Source organism: Chlorocebus sabaeus, chromosome 8 (assembly GCF_047675955.1).
Source record: "Chlorocebus sabaeus isolate Y175 chromosome 8, mChlSab1.0.hap1, whole genome shotgun sequence".
NCBI lineage: Eukaryota > Metazoa > Chordata > Mammalia > Primates > Cercopithecidae > Chlorocebus > Chlorocebus sabaeus.
The window spans coordinates 85,467,391-85,484,304 of record NC_132911.1 but is presented as its reverse complement, the minus strand read 5'-3'; the positions used below and the strand labels follow the sequence as shown (position 1 = coordinate 85,484,304).

The following is a 16,914-nucleotide window of genomic DNA, read 5'->3' as shown; positions in this document are numbered from 1 at the left end:
CATCATAGCACCAATATCTGGGGTTGTGAAGAAAGATCATGCCATCTGTAACAGAGACTCAAATACCTACTAAAACAGAGTGCCTAATGTGTTACTGGGGCCCCATAGAAACAGAATTCTTGACTATAGGATATCAAGTAACAATGTAGCTGGAACTATCCATTATGAGCCGGGTTCTGTCAGACCCACAGAGTCATCAAGTCAGGTATGTCCAGCAGAAGTCCATCATAAGATCGAACTGCGTATCTGGATTCAAGCCTAAACAAGACCAGAAGTCCTAAGGTAACTGCATGAGCAGGTGGTGCAGATCCCCATGTCACCCACCACCACAGCACGAGCACCCCTCCTTCAGATCATGCTCCAGACAGTATGTGGGTACCATGTGACCAACTAAAGGAGGAGAAAAAGCCTGAGCATGTTTAATGTACCAGTCAGCTCAGGGTGTGGAGGCAAGTTAAAAATTGGCAGTGGTTTCATGACACTTGGGGTGTGGGGGGGACTTGAGGAACTGGTAAGGAAAATCATATCAATAGACAAAGCTCAGAGTTATGCACCTGTTCCCTATGTCATGTGGAGGACACAATGACTTGGGATGGGAATATATACATACTTATGGGTGGAGGCGAATCATCTGAAAAGCTGGTCAGGGACGTGGAAGGACAAGGACTGAAAAATTGCAGACAAGAATATTCGGTGGAGGGGAATGTGTGTGAACTTATAGGAGTGGGCAAAATATGTGAAGATTTTTGGCTCTCATATTAATGAACACTAGAAAGCATCAATCACAGAAGAGGCACTGAACAACAGAGTAGACAAAATGACTAGGCCAGTTGACATTGGGCAGTCTTTGAGCTGATGTGATAAACACATAAATAGTGGAGCCACAGTTGAGAGATAGAAGCCGTACATGGGTTCTGTCTCACATCTCAGTACTGACACCTCTGCAAGTCTAACCTGTCAGCAACAGGGAAAACCACCGCTCCCAATACATCTTCTTCCAGGAGGTGATCTTCAATCATAATTTTCCTTCTGGGAGGGGAATCAATGTGCATCCAATATATATGGCAGCACATTTGACATTTTCTTGAAAAATCTTGGGAATTTTAGTGCCTTCAGTGCCTACTCTTAGTACTCAAATCACCCTCAATGTTGGGTCATTTCCTGGCTTCAACCTCATGCCTGTTAAGTTGAATAAGCATAGTCATACAAATTACTCAGGAAAACCAACCAATGAACTAAGGTTTTTTTGTTTTGTTTTGTTTTGCTTTTTTGACACAGAGTCTCGCTCTGTTACCCAGGCTGGAGTGCAGTGGAGTGCAGTGACACGATCTCAGCTCACTGCAACCTCTGCCTCCTGGGTTCAAGCGATTCTTTTGCCTCAGCCTCCCAAGTAGCTGGGACTACCCGTGCACCCCACCATGCCCAGCTAATTTTTGTATTTTTAGTAGAGACAGGGTTTCACCATATTGGCCAGGCTGGTCTCGAACTGACCTCGTGATCTGCCTCCCTCGGCCTCCCAAAGTGCTGGGATTACAGTCGTGAGCCACCGCACCCAGCCAAACAATGGTATCTTTACCAACCATATCTGGAACATTAAATCAATAGTGTAGCAAAATTTTTAGCCTTATATTAGGCATACAATGCTAGTTGCTTTATAAATGTTGAATAATTATCAATAAGACTATTGGCTTGGATAAGATATTAGAATTTGGAAATTTAACATTTTAATGGGAATTATTATAAAATGTCATGTCCCCATCCTTGTCTTAAAATAATTTTATAACTTCAGTATTTCTTAATAACTTTGTGTCAACCGATGGACATCAAGCTCTGCCTAGAATTAACAATGATGTCCGCAGGGGCTGATGGAATGTATGAGGGCATGTTTGTCCTTTACTTATCATTCAGAGCCTCCTCTTCTCTAGCTGATGGATTTGCTATTATATTCCTTGACCCCTCTGCTGACTTACAGATATCAGTGGACACTGAGATGTTACAGTCAAGGTTGAAAGGAACAGAAACTAACCTAAATTAAAGAGGATTTAGAACATATTTGGTGTTCTCATGGCAATGACAGCTCTCTAAGCTTTTGGGAAGTTGAGCTGGCACCTGGAAAAGTGTCAGTAACAGGGCTGTGTGTGTGTGTGCGCGCGCGTGTATGTAACATGATCTCTGTTTTCTCTGTCCCATTCTCTTTTTTCATTGTGCACATGACTTAAGATGGTTGTTCTAGCCCTTACTAAACTTAACTTTTTACTTCAAATGTCAAGTACCATCTATGAAGTCTCTCTGGTGTTTAGTTCAAACTATCAAGAATGAGAATGATCTTCAAACAGCCAATAAATTGGCTTTTTCTGAATCATCTTCGGACAGAGAAAGAGAGAGACCTGGTCACAAAAGTTCCATGGCATAAACACAGCTGTCCAGACCCAGCCCTTACATATTGCTTTGTGCCTGGCAGGTCCTAGGGAAGGGGAGTAACATTTAGTTTTGATTCTAAATTAGTGTTGGAAAAGGTATATCTAGTTCTGCTAAACACTCTACCATGTTTCCATTTTCATCCTGATTTATTTACATTTAAGAACGCTTTTCTGCTTTAGATGATACTCAAGGAACATTGCAAGGATTAGAGTTCCTTATTTTATTTCCTGACTTTTCTCATTTCATTCTCTACCCAGAGTTGTATTAAAAATAAGTTCCCATACTACTTCAGGGAATACCAACATACACATGAAACTACTTTTCTCTGAGATCAACTTATCTCAGACAGAATGGTTGACCAGCTCCAAGGAACATGGAAGTCCGTTTCTTGTGAAAATTTCGAAGAATACTCGAAGGAGCTGGGTGAGCTATGTTTACTTGCATATCATATCCAGTAAAAATGGGCATTTTGATAGCACAGAACTTGCTCTGTATAAAATAATATTAATCTTGGACTCCCTAATTTTTCACATAGGAAAAAATAAATATTGATTCAGTACCAAGATATAGTTCTGTGCAAAACTACGTTGGAGTTGACAATCATCCCTCATATAAGTTACCATGAATTTACAGAAACAAAGCAGGCATGTATCATATACTAAACAGCAAGTGATTTTGATAAATATTTTAAAACAAAAAAAATACAACTATTTTTAAAAATGATTATTTTGTAAACATTTGCTCTAAGCTTTAAGGAATCTTCAGAATAGAGTTCAGAATAGATCTTGTTTTTCAGCCTCTGCTGGCTGCTGGCTTTCCTTAGTGTGTGCCTGCAATGCTCCAAACTTTGCTCCCATTTTCACTCTGCTCTCTCTTCTTCTGTAGTTTAGCATCCCTCTTCCTCCCTCTTAAAAGGAAACTTGTGATTATGTTTGAGGTCTGCTCTGATAATCCAGAATAAACTCCCCATCTCAAGATCCTTAAATTAACCACATCTGCAAAGTCACCTAACATGCAAAGGTAACCTTCACAGGTTCGAGGGATTAGGATGTGAATATCTTCAGGAACCACATCCAATCTGTCACACCCTGTGATCATGTTTTATAATATGAATCCCATGAACTGCATTATAGTATTTTCCCAATATATCTTCCCTTAGAATTTTAACTTAGGTACTGCAGTATAGGTAATGCTATTTCTACTGAAAATACTCCTACATGTGCTGCACAGAACTGTATATACAAGGATGTTCACTGCATAGTTATTTGTAATAACAAAAACTGAAACAAATGAATTTCTCATCAACAGGGAGACAGACAAAATAAGTTTTGGTCTCTGCACACTGGAATATTATGTACCATGAAAAAGTATATATCTATATGTAGTGGCATGGAAAATTTTCAAGACATACAGATAAGGGGAAAAAGCAAGTTGAAAAACAATAGATATAACATTTATGTTTTTTAAAATCCTATAAATAATGGTGATGGTTGCACAACGTTGTGATGTACTCAATACCACTGAATTGCAACTTCAAACGGTAAATTTATGTTATGAATATTTTACCACAATAAAAACATACATCATTGAGGAAAAAAACCCATATATGTATACATGTCAGAATATAAGTGAAGAGCTAAATATCTGGCAAAATCTGTACCAAAGTATTTTGTTTGTATGTGAGTGGATATAATTAAAAATAGGGAGATGGTTGATAGCTTTAATCAGATTTTCAAAGAGGTCCCAAAATCAACAAGATTAATAACTACTGGACTAGTGAAAAAGAATAATCACTAAACAAAAACTAGAGACAGATTTTTTTTGCAAAAATAGTCTATTTTAATATGTAATGGTGGAGCTGCTAGCTTGGGATATGGGAACTCATGCAGCATTAAATCTGTTCAACTCACAAATCTCCTAGTTAGCAAAGAATTATACAGAGAATGTAGAGTTTTTGGAGTCAACAACAGATTTAAGTATTGTATTGTAATGTAACGCATTTGTAATTCTTTCTATGAAAAGATAATACTCCTTTTATCTGGTTTCCAGGTATAGGAAGAGCCAGCAGGAAACTGGGCTGTTTGGCAAAACCCACTGTGACCATCAGTACAGATGGAGATGTCATCACAATAAAAACCAAAAGCATCTTTAAAAATAGTGAGATCTCCTTTAAGCTGGGAGAAGAGTTTGAGGAAATCACACCAGGCGGCCACAAAACAAAGGTGAGGCCTCCGACAGTCTTTCAGACACATTTCATAAGAATATTAGATATCATCCTAGGTAAGTAAGCAATTCTAGCAAACATATCTAAAGTCCTTAAGAGAAACTTTTGTCTAAAACATAGGTCTAAGGATGTCATATGTGAAGATAGAAATCTTCTGGGATGCTTGTGAAAAATGCCTCCTGCTCACTGCCATCCCCAGAGGCCCTGAAAATTGCATTCTTAATGAATCTGATGCAGATGCTTAGCAGACCACATTTTGAGAATAATTTCTCTAGATTACCGTTTAGTCCTCTCAGAAACAAAAGTTTTCCTTACCCATTTTGTAGCAGTTTTCCACACATAGAATTGCAGTGAATAAACCTCATATTAGCTGGTATAGGTGAGGTTATGCCACTATAACAATGAACCACAAGCCTGGAGTGAGTTAACACAATGGGGATTTATTTCTAACTTACAGTACATACATAGTGTTGGGTGGCATTGGGGAAGTTTGTGTGTGTGTAGTGGAGTAAACAGGAAATCTGCTCCTCCTAGTCTCTCAGGGATCCAGGCCAAAAGAGGTTCAACTGCCTTGTAGCTGTACCTGTGGACATTGTGGTCTTCTCCAACACCAAGGCAGACAAAGAGACATGGGGTTTTCATTGTCTCACCCTGAAAGTGCCACACAGAGTTTTCATTCATATCTCAGGGGCACATATCTCAGGAATATATTATTTATTTATAATATGTAATTTACTTCTATACTTATCGTTTACAGTCTTTTTCCCTACATCAGAAGGTAAGCTCATCCAAAACAGGATCTCCTGTCTATGTCACAGGACCCCGTGCTTGGTCATGACAGTTGTTCAATAAATATTTATTATTTGAATGAATTAACTCAACAGAGGATTGTTAAACTATATGGAGAGTAATATCCTGATAAAAGGAATTATCATGCCACTGTAATAGTCGGTTACTAAATGAATATAAGAGTTTAAATTCTTATACCATATAAAATGGAAGAAAATTTTTGACTTAACTGCCTAATATGGATTTCTATGCTAAATTCTTAGCAATCTACTAGAATAAAAAAGCTAGGTTGGGTGCAGTAGCTCATGCCTATAATCCCAGCACTTTGGGAGGCCAAAGGGGGAGGACTGCTTGATGCCAGGAGTCTGAGACCAGCCTGAGCAACATAGTGAGATCCCGCCTCTACAAAAAACACAAAGATTAGCTACTGTGGTGGTGCATGCCTATAGCTCCAGCTACTCAGGAGGCTAAGGTGGGAGGATTGCTGGAGCACAGGAGGTTGAAGCTGCAGTGAGCCATGATTGCACCACCGCATTCCAGCCTGGATGACACAGTGATACCCTATCTCCAAAAACAACAACAGCAACAACAACAACAAACTGGAAAATATTATTGGGATAAGAAGAGGAAAGAGGCCTTCTTTCTTTTAAGTAAGCTCATATAATGGGAGTTTGAATTCGTTTCCCATGTATTATTATTAGTATTATTTTTTATTGAGACAGGGTCTCTGTTGCCCAGGCTGGAGTGCTGTGGTACAATCTTGGCTCACTCTAACCTCAACTACCCCGGCTCAAGTGATTCTCCCACTTCAACCTCACGAGTAGCTGGGACTACAGGCATGTGGCACCACACCTGGCTAATTTTTTATTTTTTATAGACATGGGAGTCTCACTGTGTTGTCCAGGCTGAAGTTTCACACTTATTTTGAAAGTTAAAATGTATTTGTAATTCTTTATGCAGAAAGATAATACTCTGCTTACACAGTCAAAGATAAAACGAACATTTCATGGCCAGGTGCAGTGGCTCATGCCTGTGATCCCAGCGCTTTTGGAGGCCAATGTGGGCAGATCACAAAGTCAGGAGATCAAGACCATCCTGGCCAACATGGTGAAACACCATCTTTACTAAAAATACAAAAATTAGCTGGGTGTGGTGGTACGTGCCTGTAATCCCAGCTATTTGGGAGGCTGAGGCAGGAGAATTGCTCGAACCAGGGAGTCAGAGGTTGCAGTGAGCCGAGATCTCGCCATTGCACTCTAGCCTAGCTGATGAGAGCAAAACTCTGTCTCAAAAAAAAAAAAAAAAAAGAAAGAAAGAAAGAAAGAACATTTTACTTGTTCTTCATGATAATATTACAGTTTTACTATTGTAAAACCTGTTTTCTTCAGCAGAATTAGCCAACAGATTTACTGCTGACAAAGTCTTAAAATAAATAGGGTTGTCCCAAATGTCTATCAGTGACAGACTGGATTAAGAAAATGTGGCACATATACACCATGGAATACTATGCAGCCATAAAAAAGGATGAGTTTGTGTCCTTTGTAGGGACATGGATGCAGCTGGAAACCATCATTCTCAGCAAACTATCACAAGAACAGAAAACCAAACACCGCATGTTCTCACGCATAGGTGGAAACTGACCAATGAGATCACTTGGACTCGGGAAGGGGAGCATCACTCACCGGGGCCTATCATGGGGAGGGGGGAGGGGGGAGGGATTGCATTGGGAGTTATACCTGATGTAAATGACGAGTTGATGGGTGCTGACGAGTTGATGGGTGCAGCACATCAACATGGCACAAGTATACATATGTAACAAACCTGCACGTTATGCACATGTACCCTAGAACTTAAAGTATAATAAAAAAATAAATAAATAAATAAATAATAAATAAATAAATAAATAAATAGGGTTGTCAACAGCATTCTAAAACTTCCTGAGAGTATTACAACAGCTAAAAAGAATTTGTCACCCGATAAAATTTTAGGGTTGAAATACGACAAGCTGATCTGAATTTAGTTTTTTCTGTTTTTCAGAGTAAAGTAACCCTAGATAAGGAGTCCCTGATTCAAGTTCGGAACTGGGATGGCAAAGAAACCACCATAACGAGAAAGCTGGTGGATGGGAAAATGGTGGTGGTGAGTGAGCTGGTCCTCTCTATCTTCCCACCTTCTGCACAACTAATATAAAATCACTCAGTTAACTTGTTCTAAAACAATGAAAATGAATGCCATTTTCCTTGTTCTCGTAGTTTAAAAGAATGAGAAAAAAATTATGAGATAAATGTATAATCACAAGTATTATATAAAATGTGTGTGGATTGAGGAACTAAAAAACTAAAGAGAATGAAAATACTATGCAGCCTAATCCTTTGATTCTACGGGCAAACCAAAGCAAGCATGTATTTGTGCAATGAAGATTTTAGCAGGGGTTGAGGGTTGTTGCCAATCCTCTACTCCACTCCAGGATTAACTTCTCACTGTTTTTCCATCTCAACACCAAACAAAAACATGAAAAGGAAATCTAGACCAGGGATAAGAAGCTGAAGTGGTATTTTTTTGGTGTATGAATGAGTTACATGTCACTACCATGTCCCTATGTTTTCATATATTAATATTATTTCCCCAACTTCCACAATCATCCTGTAAGGTAAGGCTTATTATCCCATTTAACAGTGAGGAAACTGAAATTCAGACATTGACTTACCTAAGGATATGCAGCTAGAAAAATGTGGTACTGGGATGAGCAGTCAGGTTTTTTTCATTGGACAATCTATATTTTGTGGAATCCATCCTGCTCCCTTTCAGATGGTTTCCCAGGTCACCTTCCCCACTCTCCAGAGTAGAAGGGTGTGTGTTCATGATTTTCCCCCTCCCAAACCCCCACCTCTACCAAAAGGAATAAAAAGGTGACTTTCTACATAATATAAAATAGTTCTAAGGGAATATGCAAGATTCGTGTGTAGGTTACAAAAATCTAAACTCATTTCTTAATACAGTGATTTTTTTTCTTTCTACAATGAAGGGTACATTTTATTCCTTATAAAGTCACAAGGGGAAGACCAAGGATGATTGATTTTATTGCTGTTTATAATGACATAAGCCTATAAACAGAAAGCTTTTATAGTTCATTAGGAAGAACACTACACTCAGAATCCAAGGATGTGGATTTCCACCCCTGCCATTCAGTACTTATGTGACTTTGAACAATTCATTAAATCTCTTCCAGATTCAGATTCCTTGCCTTCAAGATGTAGACAGTGTCTTTGTCAAAGGTTTTCTGAGAGAATTAAGGATTGTCATGTGTATATTAGTGCCCTGAAACCATAAAATACTACGTCAATGTAAGCTAGTATTATCATTTACAAAATGTAGAGTATGTAAAATAGCAAAATGCATCAATGTTGGCATTTAAAATATTTAAATAAAAACTTCAAATTCCAAATTGTATACCTTGCTTTATACATATATAAACATTATATATAACCTAAATATATCACATATATGTGATTTGCCACATATAGGTTATATAGAACATGGCAAAACCAGCTAACAGATAGGTCCTATCTATAGTCTATATAGATCTCATATATACATATATATATATATATATATATATTTTTTTTTTTTTTTTTTGAGACAGAGTCTTGCTTTGTCACCCTGACTGGAGTGCAGTGGTGCAACATCCACCTCCCAGGTTCAGGTGCTTCTCCTGCCTCAGCCTTCTGTGTAGCTGGGACTACAGGTGCGTGCCACCATCCCTGGCTAATTTTTGTATTTTTAGTAGAGACAGGGTTTCACCGTGTTGGTCAGGCTGGTCTTGAACTCCTGACCTCAGGTGATGCACCCACCTTGGCCTCCCAAAGTGCTGGGATTATAGGTGTGAGCCACCGCACCCAGCCTCTCTTTCAATATTTTTAAAGAATGTATGTGTAGATAGTACTTAGTTTGCACTTTTCTAAATGTTAGTTTCTCCAACTATACTGAAATACCTCATCTTTCTTTTGTCTTGTAGGAAAGCGCTGTGAACAGTGTTATCTGTACACGAACATATGAGAAAGTATCATCAAATTCAGTCTCAAAATCTTAAGGCTTTCTCAAGCTGTCCTCCAAACTACTGAAGTTGTTTAAATAAAACTCCAAAGTAAAATATTAAAACTGTTAATATGAGAGAGCCTTTCTTTGCACAAGCTTCAATAATTTTGCTTACCAAGTTGCACATGCCTGTATCATGTAGTACGTTGGCATTGACAGCCATGAGAATCCAGGATGATATATTCTGTTCAATTTAAGGCTGGATAATACTTTCAGAGAGGCACTTCATGTTGATTTTTTTTCTTATTATGCATTTTATGTCCACCCTCTAAATTCAACATAATCTGCACTTTATTGGGAAAATAATATTTTTTAATAAATAGAATACAGCACACCGCGTAGGTACACCTCAGTTATATATATGAAAAGATAAGAAACATGTCTAGAACTAAGGCAGTAATTGACATTCTAATGTAATACCAAACTGTTATGACAGAGAACACCATATCCACTACCAACATCACTGAAAGCCACTACAAATAATATTCTGTTTTATTAGCACAAAATCTCATGCACTATTAGGCTTAGGAGGGATTTTAGAAACTGTGTGGACTGAACACCTTTTTTTGTGGATGGGGGGACAGGCCCGAGTCAGTTAACTGTACACTTTACTATCACTCAGATGGTTTCAGGAAGAATTAGAACCAGAATCCCTGTTGCCCAGTTATTAACTTTACAACCATAACAAAGTGACCTTAGATTACAACAGTTAGGTAGAAAGAGGTTCATGGTGTACAATTATGAACCAAGTGTAATACTACATTATACTAATGAATAAACAAGCTTCTATTTGTCTTAAAATGTGTAGCAGGATGCCATAGCTGAGTCCAGATGAGGATATAGAGTTTTACTGTTTGAACGTGAGGCCTGTCATTGCTTATTTGTCTGAATTGACATATGGGGGATCTCAGTCATCTGGTAGATGCGGGAGAAGTGCTTGTTTATTTTTTGGTGTACTGAAGTGACAAAGAGGACAGTGGAAGGCATAGAAAGATATCTGTACCCCAAGATACTAGGACTGGACAGAGAGAGGATTTGAGACAGATGCTGAAGGAGCTGTTTTCCTGAGGCCTTGTGCATGGCTGTGGATGTGAGCAGCTCTATTGCAGGCCTAGGTAACAGCTTGCTGCGAAGACAGAGGAGAAGTAGTTCCCTATTGGAAAGGAGCCCAGCACTGCTCTGATACCTCCAGAGTCAGTAGCTATGGGAACTTTGAAAAACAGTGCTCCTGGCTTTGGCATTAGGGTTTCTTACCTGCTGTGGTCATGAAGATACTCTTGTAGGCAATAAGAACCAATGCAAGAAGGCCTGTGATGAAGGGATAGTTAGGAGATACCAGGAGAACCCAGGAAAGACATCTCGGATGACTCTCAGGAACACTTGGGGTCCAGGGGCTGGGAGAAGAATGGACTTTGCAAGGGCTAGAGTTTTTCATGAATAGGAGCATGACATTGGATGTAGATGTTAATATGATTTCATTTGTCAACAATCTGATAAAATCTAGGGACATTTGAGTACTCAACTGAAAAAACAACCCACAAAAATACAACAGCAACTGCACATTCCCAGGAGAGATGAGCAGCATGCCTTCTGTCTTCTCATTTCCTTTCTGCAGTTGAGAATCATTAAAGTAGAAAGTCATTCACTGTGGTTGATTGAAGTGCATGTCTCTCAGGGATGGTTGGAAAACTGATCTAAATAAACCAAATCAAACAAGACATACCACGGCTCCAAAGTGATGTTGTAACTCAGGGTTTGCTGCACATCTACTGTGCACCAGGCACTGCATGAGAGCTGGGGATAGAAGGAGAATTAAGTCATACTTGCTGCTCTTGATCAACTCCACAGAGAAGTGATATATTGGAAAGATATCACATGGGCGCACTAATCTCCAGGAATGTATAAGCAACAGATTATACAACAAATGTTTCTTTTCTTTTCTTTTTCTTTTTTTTTTTAGATAGAATCTTGCTCTGTTGTCCAGGCTGGAGAGCAATGGTGCAATCTTGGCTTTCCGCAACCTCCGCCTCCCAGGTTCAAGCGATTCTCCTGCCTCAGCCTCCCGAGTAGCTGGGATTACAGGTACACACCACCACACCTGACTATTTTTGTATTTTTAGTAGAGACAGGATTTTGCCATGTTGGTCAGGCTGGTCTGGAACTCCTGACCTCAAGCAATCCACCCACCACGGCCTCCCAAAGTGCTGGGATTATAGGCGTGAGCCATACACCTGGCCATAAAACAGATGTTTCTACTTGGAGAGAAAGATCTAAAACCACTTTCTTGGTGAATAATTGCCTTGCCCAGGATGAAAGAGAACTAGCAATAGGGCAGCAGACATATCAGCACAAATGGACTCCTATCACTCCTTTACATGACATCTCTCTTTCTGGGCCACAGCCTCAATGCAGTTTGCATTAATTCAGCTCAAGTCAGTAATCATCAGTCAAGATATTTAAGGAATATGGAGTTATTCCTAGTGAGACATAACCTGTTCTTTTTAAGCTGGGAAAAGTTTGGGGTTTTAAACAAAATCGTATTATTTGATTCAGATGTAGCCAAAATATTGCTAGAACAGAAATTTTGAAAACACCGAATAAAGAAAGAGAAGGCATTTAGGTTTATTTAAACAGTAGAGTTAATGTTGAGTATTTCCTATCTATACGTTTGGGAAAATAATTATTTGAATAAGTAAATTGACAACCTGAGAGGGAAAATGAAATAATAACAATGATAACAGCTGTTTGTTGAGTCTTGCTAAGTGCCAGGCATTATGTTTAAATATTCTATGTATAACTTCATTTTCTCTTTGAGATTAAACTGAGACTCAGATAGGTTAAATGGTTTCCTTAAAGTTCCTCAGCTAATTAATACCAAGGCCAGACTTCAAAATACGTCTTAATTTCTGGAGAAGCATGCCAGAATACATCTCCAGAAATCAAGAAAATAATTATTAGAGTTTCTTTTAGAGTCTTTTTATGTAATAATGAATATGATAAATAAACGCATTGTTAAAACCACTAACCTGAACTTGTAAAGTCTGAGAAATCCACCCTACATGAACTCTTATGCCCTGAACTAATCAGAAAGATTACTTTTTGGAGCTGAAGATTTAAGAAACAGAAAAAGACTGGGTGCAGTGACTCACGCCTGTAATCCTAGCACTTTAGGAGGCCAACGTGGGCAGATCACTGGAGGTCAGGAGTTCGACACCAGCCTGACCAACATGGTGAAACTCTGTCTCTACTGAAAATACAAAAATTAGCAAGGCATGGTGACACACGCCTGTAATCCCAGCTACTTGGGAGGTTGAGACAGGAGAATCGCTTGAACTTGGGAGGCAGAGGATACAGTGAGCCGAGATTGCACCATTGCACTCCAGCCTAGGTGGCAAAAGCAGAACTCTCTCTCTCTCTCACACACACACACACGCAAAAGAAGATGAAGAAGAAGACAACCAAATGTTGATTAATTGTGTTGCAGTGGCACCTCCCACCATGGTATCCCATCTACAACAACAGTTACCACAGAGCTCCTTAAAGACACTCATGCTCCTCTCACCTATTTCTCATACTTTAGTGAAGGAAGTATCTTCTGGGCCTAGCATATGATAGACTGTTCCCAAATTCTAATTTCCTTAAGATTTTGGATTCCTTCTCTATGTCAGACCAAGGAAATTCTACAATCTCAGTCTCATTAAATATCAATCTGCTGTTGAGCCCAAGTTTCAATTAACCAAGTCAATTAACCAACTACATTGTTAGAGATAAATTGTTAGAATAAATTGCTAGCTGCACAAGCTAACAATTAAATGAAGAGTGTCTGGTAAATGAATTCATATGAATAAAGCTGGACTGATCAAGTGTTGTAGTTCGTTCTCCTTGGTTTAATATCCTTAGAATCCACTCCTCTCGGTCCCCTCACAATGTGATGCCCTGCACTGCCTCAGAACTCTGCAGAGAGTACCCACTAGAAAGAAGGCTCTTGCCATATGCGATCCCATAACCCTGGACTTCCCAGACTCCACAACTGTAAGAACCACAGAAGATCTTGAATAACCAAAGCAATCTTGAGCAAAAAGAAAAGGACAAAGCTAGAGTCATCACACTATTTGACTTCAAAACATGCTACACGGTTATAGTAACTCAAAAACAGACACATAAACCAATGGAACAGAATGGAGAACCCACAAATAAATCCATGTATTTATAGTCAACTGACTTCTGATAATGGCATCAAGAATATTCAGTGCAGAAAGGATAGTATTTTCAATAAATGGTGCTGAGAAAACTGTATATCCATATGCCAGGTCTCTGTCAATATAAATGAACACCTTTAAATTCTTTTAGAGTATAATGTTTCCTCCAGGGTCAAACCTCACCCTTGTCCTCCTGGAACATGGGGAGATCTTATCTAATTTTGGTTGTAGTGGCAACCATGTATGGTTGCAGTGAGTCCTAGGGAGAGAGGCACCTTCTTGTAAGGCAACTGCTCCAGATAACACCATCAAGTAAAAAGAGTCAGTCTTTTCAGACACTGAAAGGCAGTTTGCTTCTACTGTCAAGAGAGACTCAGAGTGATTCTAGAGCTCCAGATTTTCAGCTTCTTCTGTGATCACCCGGATGTCCCCATTTCAAGCATCATTCTTTCCCAGTGAAAGCCCTAGTTTTCAAGTGAGAAACTTAGTAAAGACGTGAATTCAACTTACATTGTAACTCTACCCCACACAACTAAATTTTGCATCTCATTGTCAGCAAAGTCAGCTCTGCCATTATAAAAATATTAATTTTAGGCCCTTGCAGATGCTTTTTAGTTCTCTGAACATGACTTAAACTGAGGGTATAATGATATGAGTTTGTCATTTTCTTTGGATAAGCACTCCACAGCATTCAAAAGAAGTTATTCCACTACATTCTTGCTTCATGGACAAGTGTTACAGCCATCAAGATACACAGTTAATCAAAATCAATACAGATAATAATTAGGCTAACTGATGCCATTACCACTTCATTTTCTATTAGCAAGGAGCTCAACCCTACTTTGAAGACCAAGGATGCAACCAGCTTAAACCATATATCTCATCTGCTATGGTTTGAAAGTTTGTCCCCACTAACATTCATGTTAAAACTTAATCCCCAATGTAGCAGTATTCAGAGGTGGGACATTTAAGAGGAGATTAGGCCATGAAGGTTCTGCCCTCAAGAATAGATTAGTCCATTTATGGATCAATGAATTAATGAATGACTGAATTACAGTAGCTTTGTAAGAAGAGTATGAGAGACCTGAGTTAGCATGCTCAGTCCCCTCACAATGTGATGTCCTGCACTGCCTCAGAACTCTGCAGAGAGTACCTACCAGCAAGAAGGCTCTTGCCATATGCGATCCCATAACCCTGGACTTCCCAGACTCCATAACTGTAAGAACCACAGAAGATCTTGAATAGCCAAAGCAATCTTGAGCAAAAAGAAAAGGACAAAGCTAGAGTCATCACACTATTTGACTTCAAAACATGCTACAAGGTTATAGTAACTCAAAAACAGACACATAAACCAATGGAACAGAATGGAGAACCCACAAATAAATCCATGTATTTATAGTCAACTGACTTTTGATAATGGCATCAAGGATATTCAGTGGAGAAAGGATAGTATTTTCAATAAATGATACTGAGAAAACTGTATATCCATATGTAGAAATCAAAAACAAGACCCTTTTCTTTCACCAAATACAAAAATCAAGTCAAAAAGGATTAAAGCCTTAAATGTAAGGCCTGACACTACAAAACTACTAGAAGAAAGTATTGGAGAAATGAATTGGCCTGGGCAAAGATTTTTTGGGTAAGACCATAAAAGCACAGGCAACAAATACAGAATTAGACAAATGAAATCACATCAAGCCAAAAAGCTTCTGCGTAGCAAAGGAAGCAATCAACAGAGTGAAGAGACAACCTACAGAATAGGAGAAAATATTTGCAAACTGTTCATCCATCAAGGGATTAATAAACAACATATCTATGGAACTCAAACAGCTCTACAGAAAAAAGCAAATAATCTGATTAAAAATGGGCAAACCATCTGAATAGACATCTCTCAAAAGAAGACATACAAATGGCCAACAGGCACATGCAAAAATGCTCAGCATCACTAGTTATTATGGAATGCAAATCCAAACCACAATGAGATATAATTTTATCCCAGTTAAAATGTATGTTATCAAAAAGACAAAAAATAGCAGGTGCTGGTGAGGATGTAGAGAAAGGGGAATGCTAACGCACTGCTGGTGGGAATGGAAATTAGTACAGCAACAGTGAAAAATAATATGGAGGTTCCTAAAAATTAGATCTAAAAATAGATCTATATATTTCAGTAATCTCACTGCTGAGTATATATTCAATAAAAAAGAAGTCAATATATCAAAAAGATACCTGGATGCCCAGGTTTATTGTAGCACTATTCAAAATAGTCAAGATATGGAATCAGCCTAAGTGTCCATCAATGGATGAGTGGATAAAGAAAATGCAGTATAGATGCACATTGGAATACTGTTCAGCTATATAAAAAAATAAAATCTGGTCATTTGCAGCAACATGGATGGAACTGGAAGTCATTATGTAGGTTGAAATAAGCCAGGCACAGAAAGACAAATATCACATGTTCTCATATGTGGGAGATAAAAACATTTATCTCATGGAGGTAGAGAGTAGAATGATAGTTACTAGAGGCTGAGAAGCGGGTAGGGGTGATGAAGAGAGATTGATTAATGGGTATAAAAATGCAGTTATATAGAAGAAATAACTTCTAGTGTTTGATAGCACAGTACAGTGACAATAGTTAACAATCATTTATTGTGTATTTCAAAATAGCTAGAAAAGAAGAATTTGAATGTTCTCAACACAAAGACACGGTAAAGTATTTGAGGTGACAGATATCCTAAATACCTTGATTTGATCATTACACATTATATATATGCATGGATCAAAATATCACATGTACCCCATAAATATGTATAGTTATGTATCAATTAAAAAAACTGAAAACAAAAAATTCCTTTTCCTTATAAATTACCCAGTTTCAGGTGTTTTGTTATAAGCAACAGAGAACGCACTCAGACATTATCTTTAAAAACTTACTCCTAGTACTAATTTCTATATTGCTCTGGGTTCAGTCAGGACTTAGAAACCACACTAGTTATATTATGTAATAACAGGGAGAATTTAATGTGAAGATTTGTTAACAGGTATAAAAAGCTTAAATGGCATAAAAAGAACACTAAGATTTCACACAAGTAGCAACTTCAGGAAGCAGGTGACACTTAAGAGAGAGAGAGATAGTGTGTGTGTGTGTGTGTGTGTGTGTGTGTGTGTGTGTGTGTGTGTGGAGACGGG

The 16,914-nt window shown here is 38.5% G+C and overlaps 1 protein-coding gene across 1 annotated transcript; it reads left to right on the top strand.

The window, feature by feature from the left end:
• Positions 1 to 216: 216 nt before the first annotated feature.
• Positions 217 to 9,589, top strand: FABP12 (fatty acid binding protein 12). The gene is made up of 5 exons (XM_037999879.2): positions 217 to 282; positions 2,697 to 2,844; positions 4,471 to 4,643; positions 7,472 to 7,573; positions 9,450 to 9,589. The coding sequence occupies exons 2-5, from the start codon at positions 2,772 to 2,774 to the stop codon at positions 9,522 to 9,524; spliced, it is 423 nt and encodes a 140-aa protein (XP_037855807.2). The 5' UTR covers positions 217 to 282; positions 2,697 to 2,771; the 3' UTR covers positions 9,525 to 9,589.
• Positions 9,590 to 16,914: the final 7,325 nt, after the last annotated feature.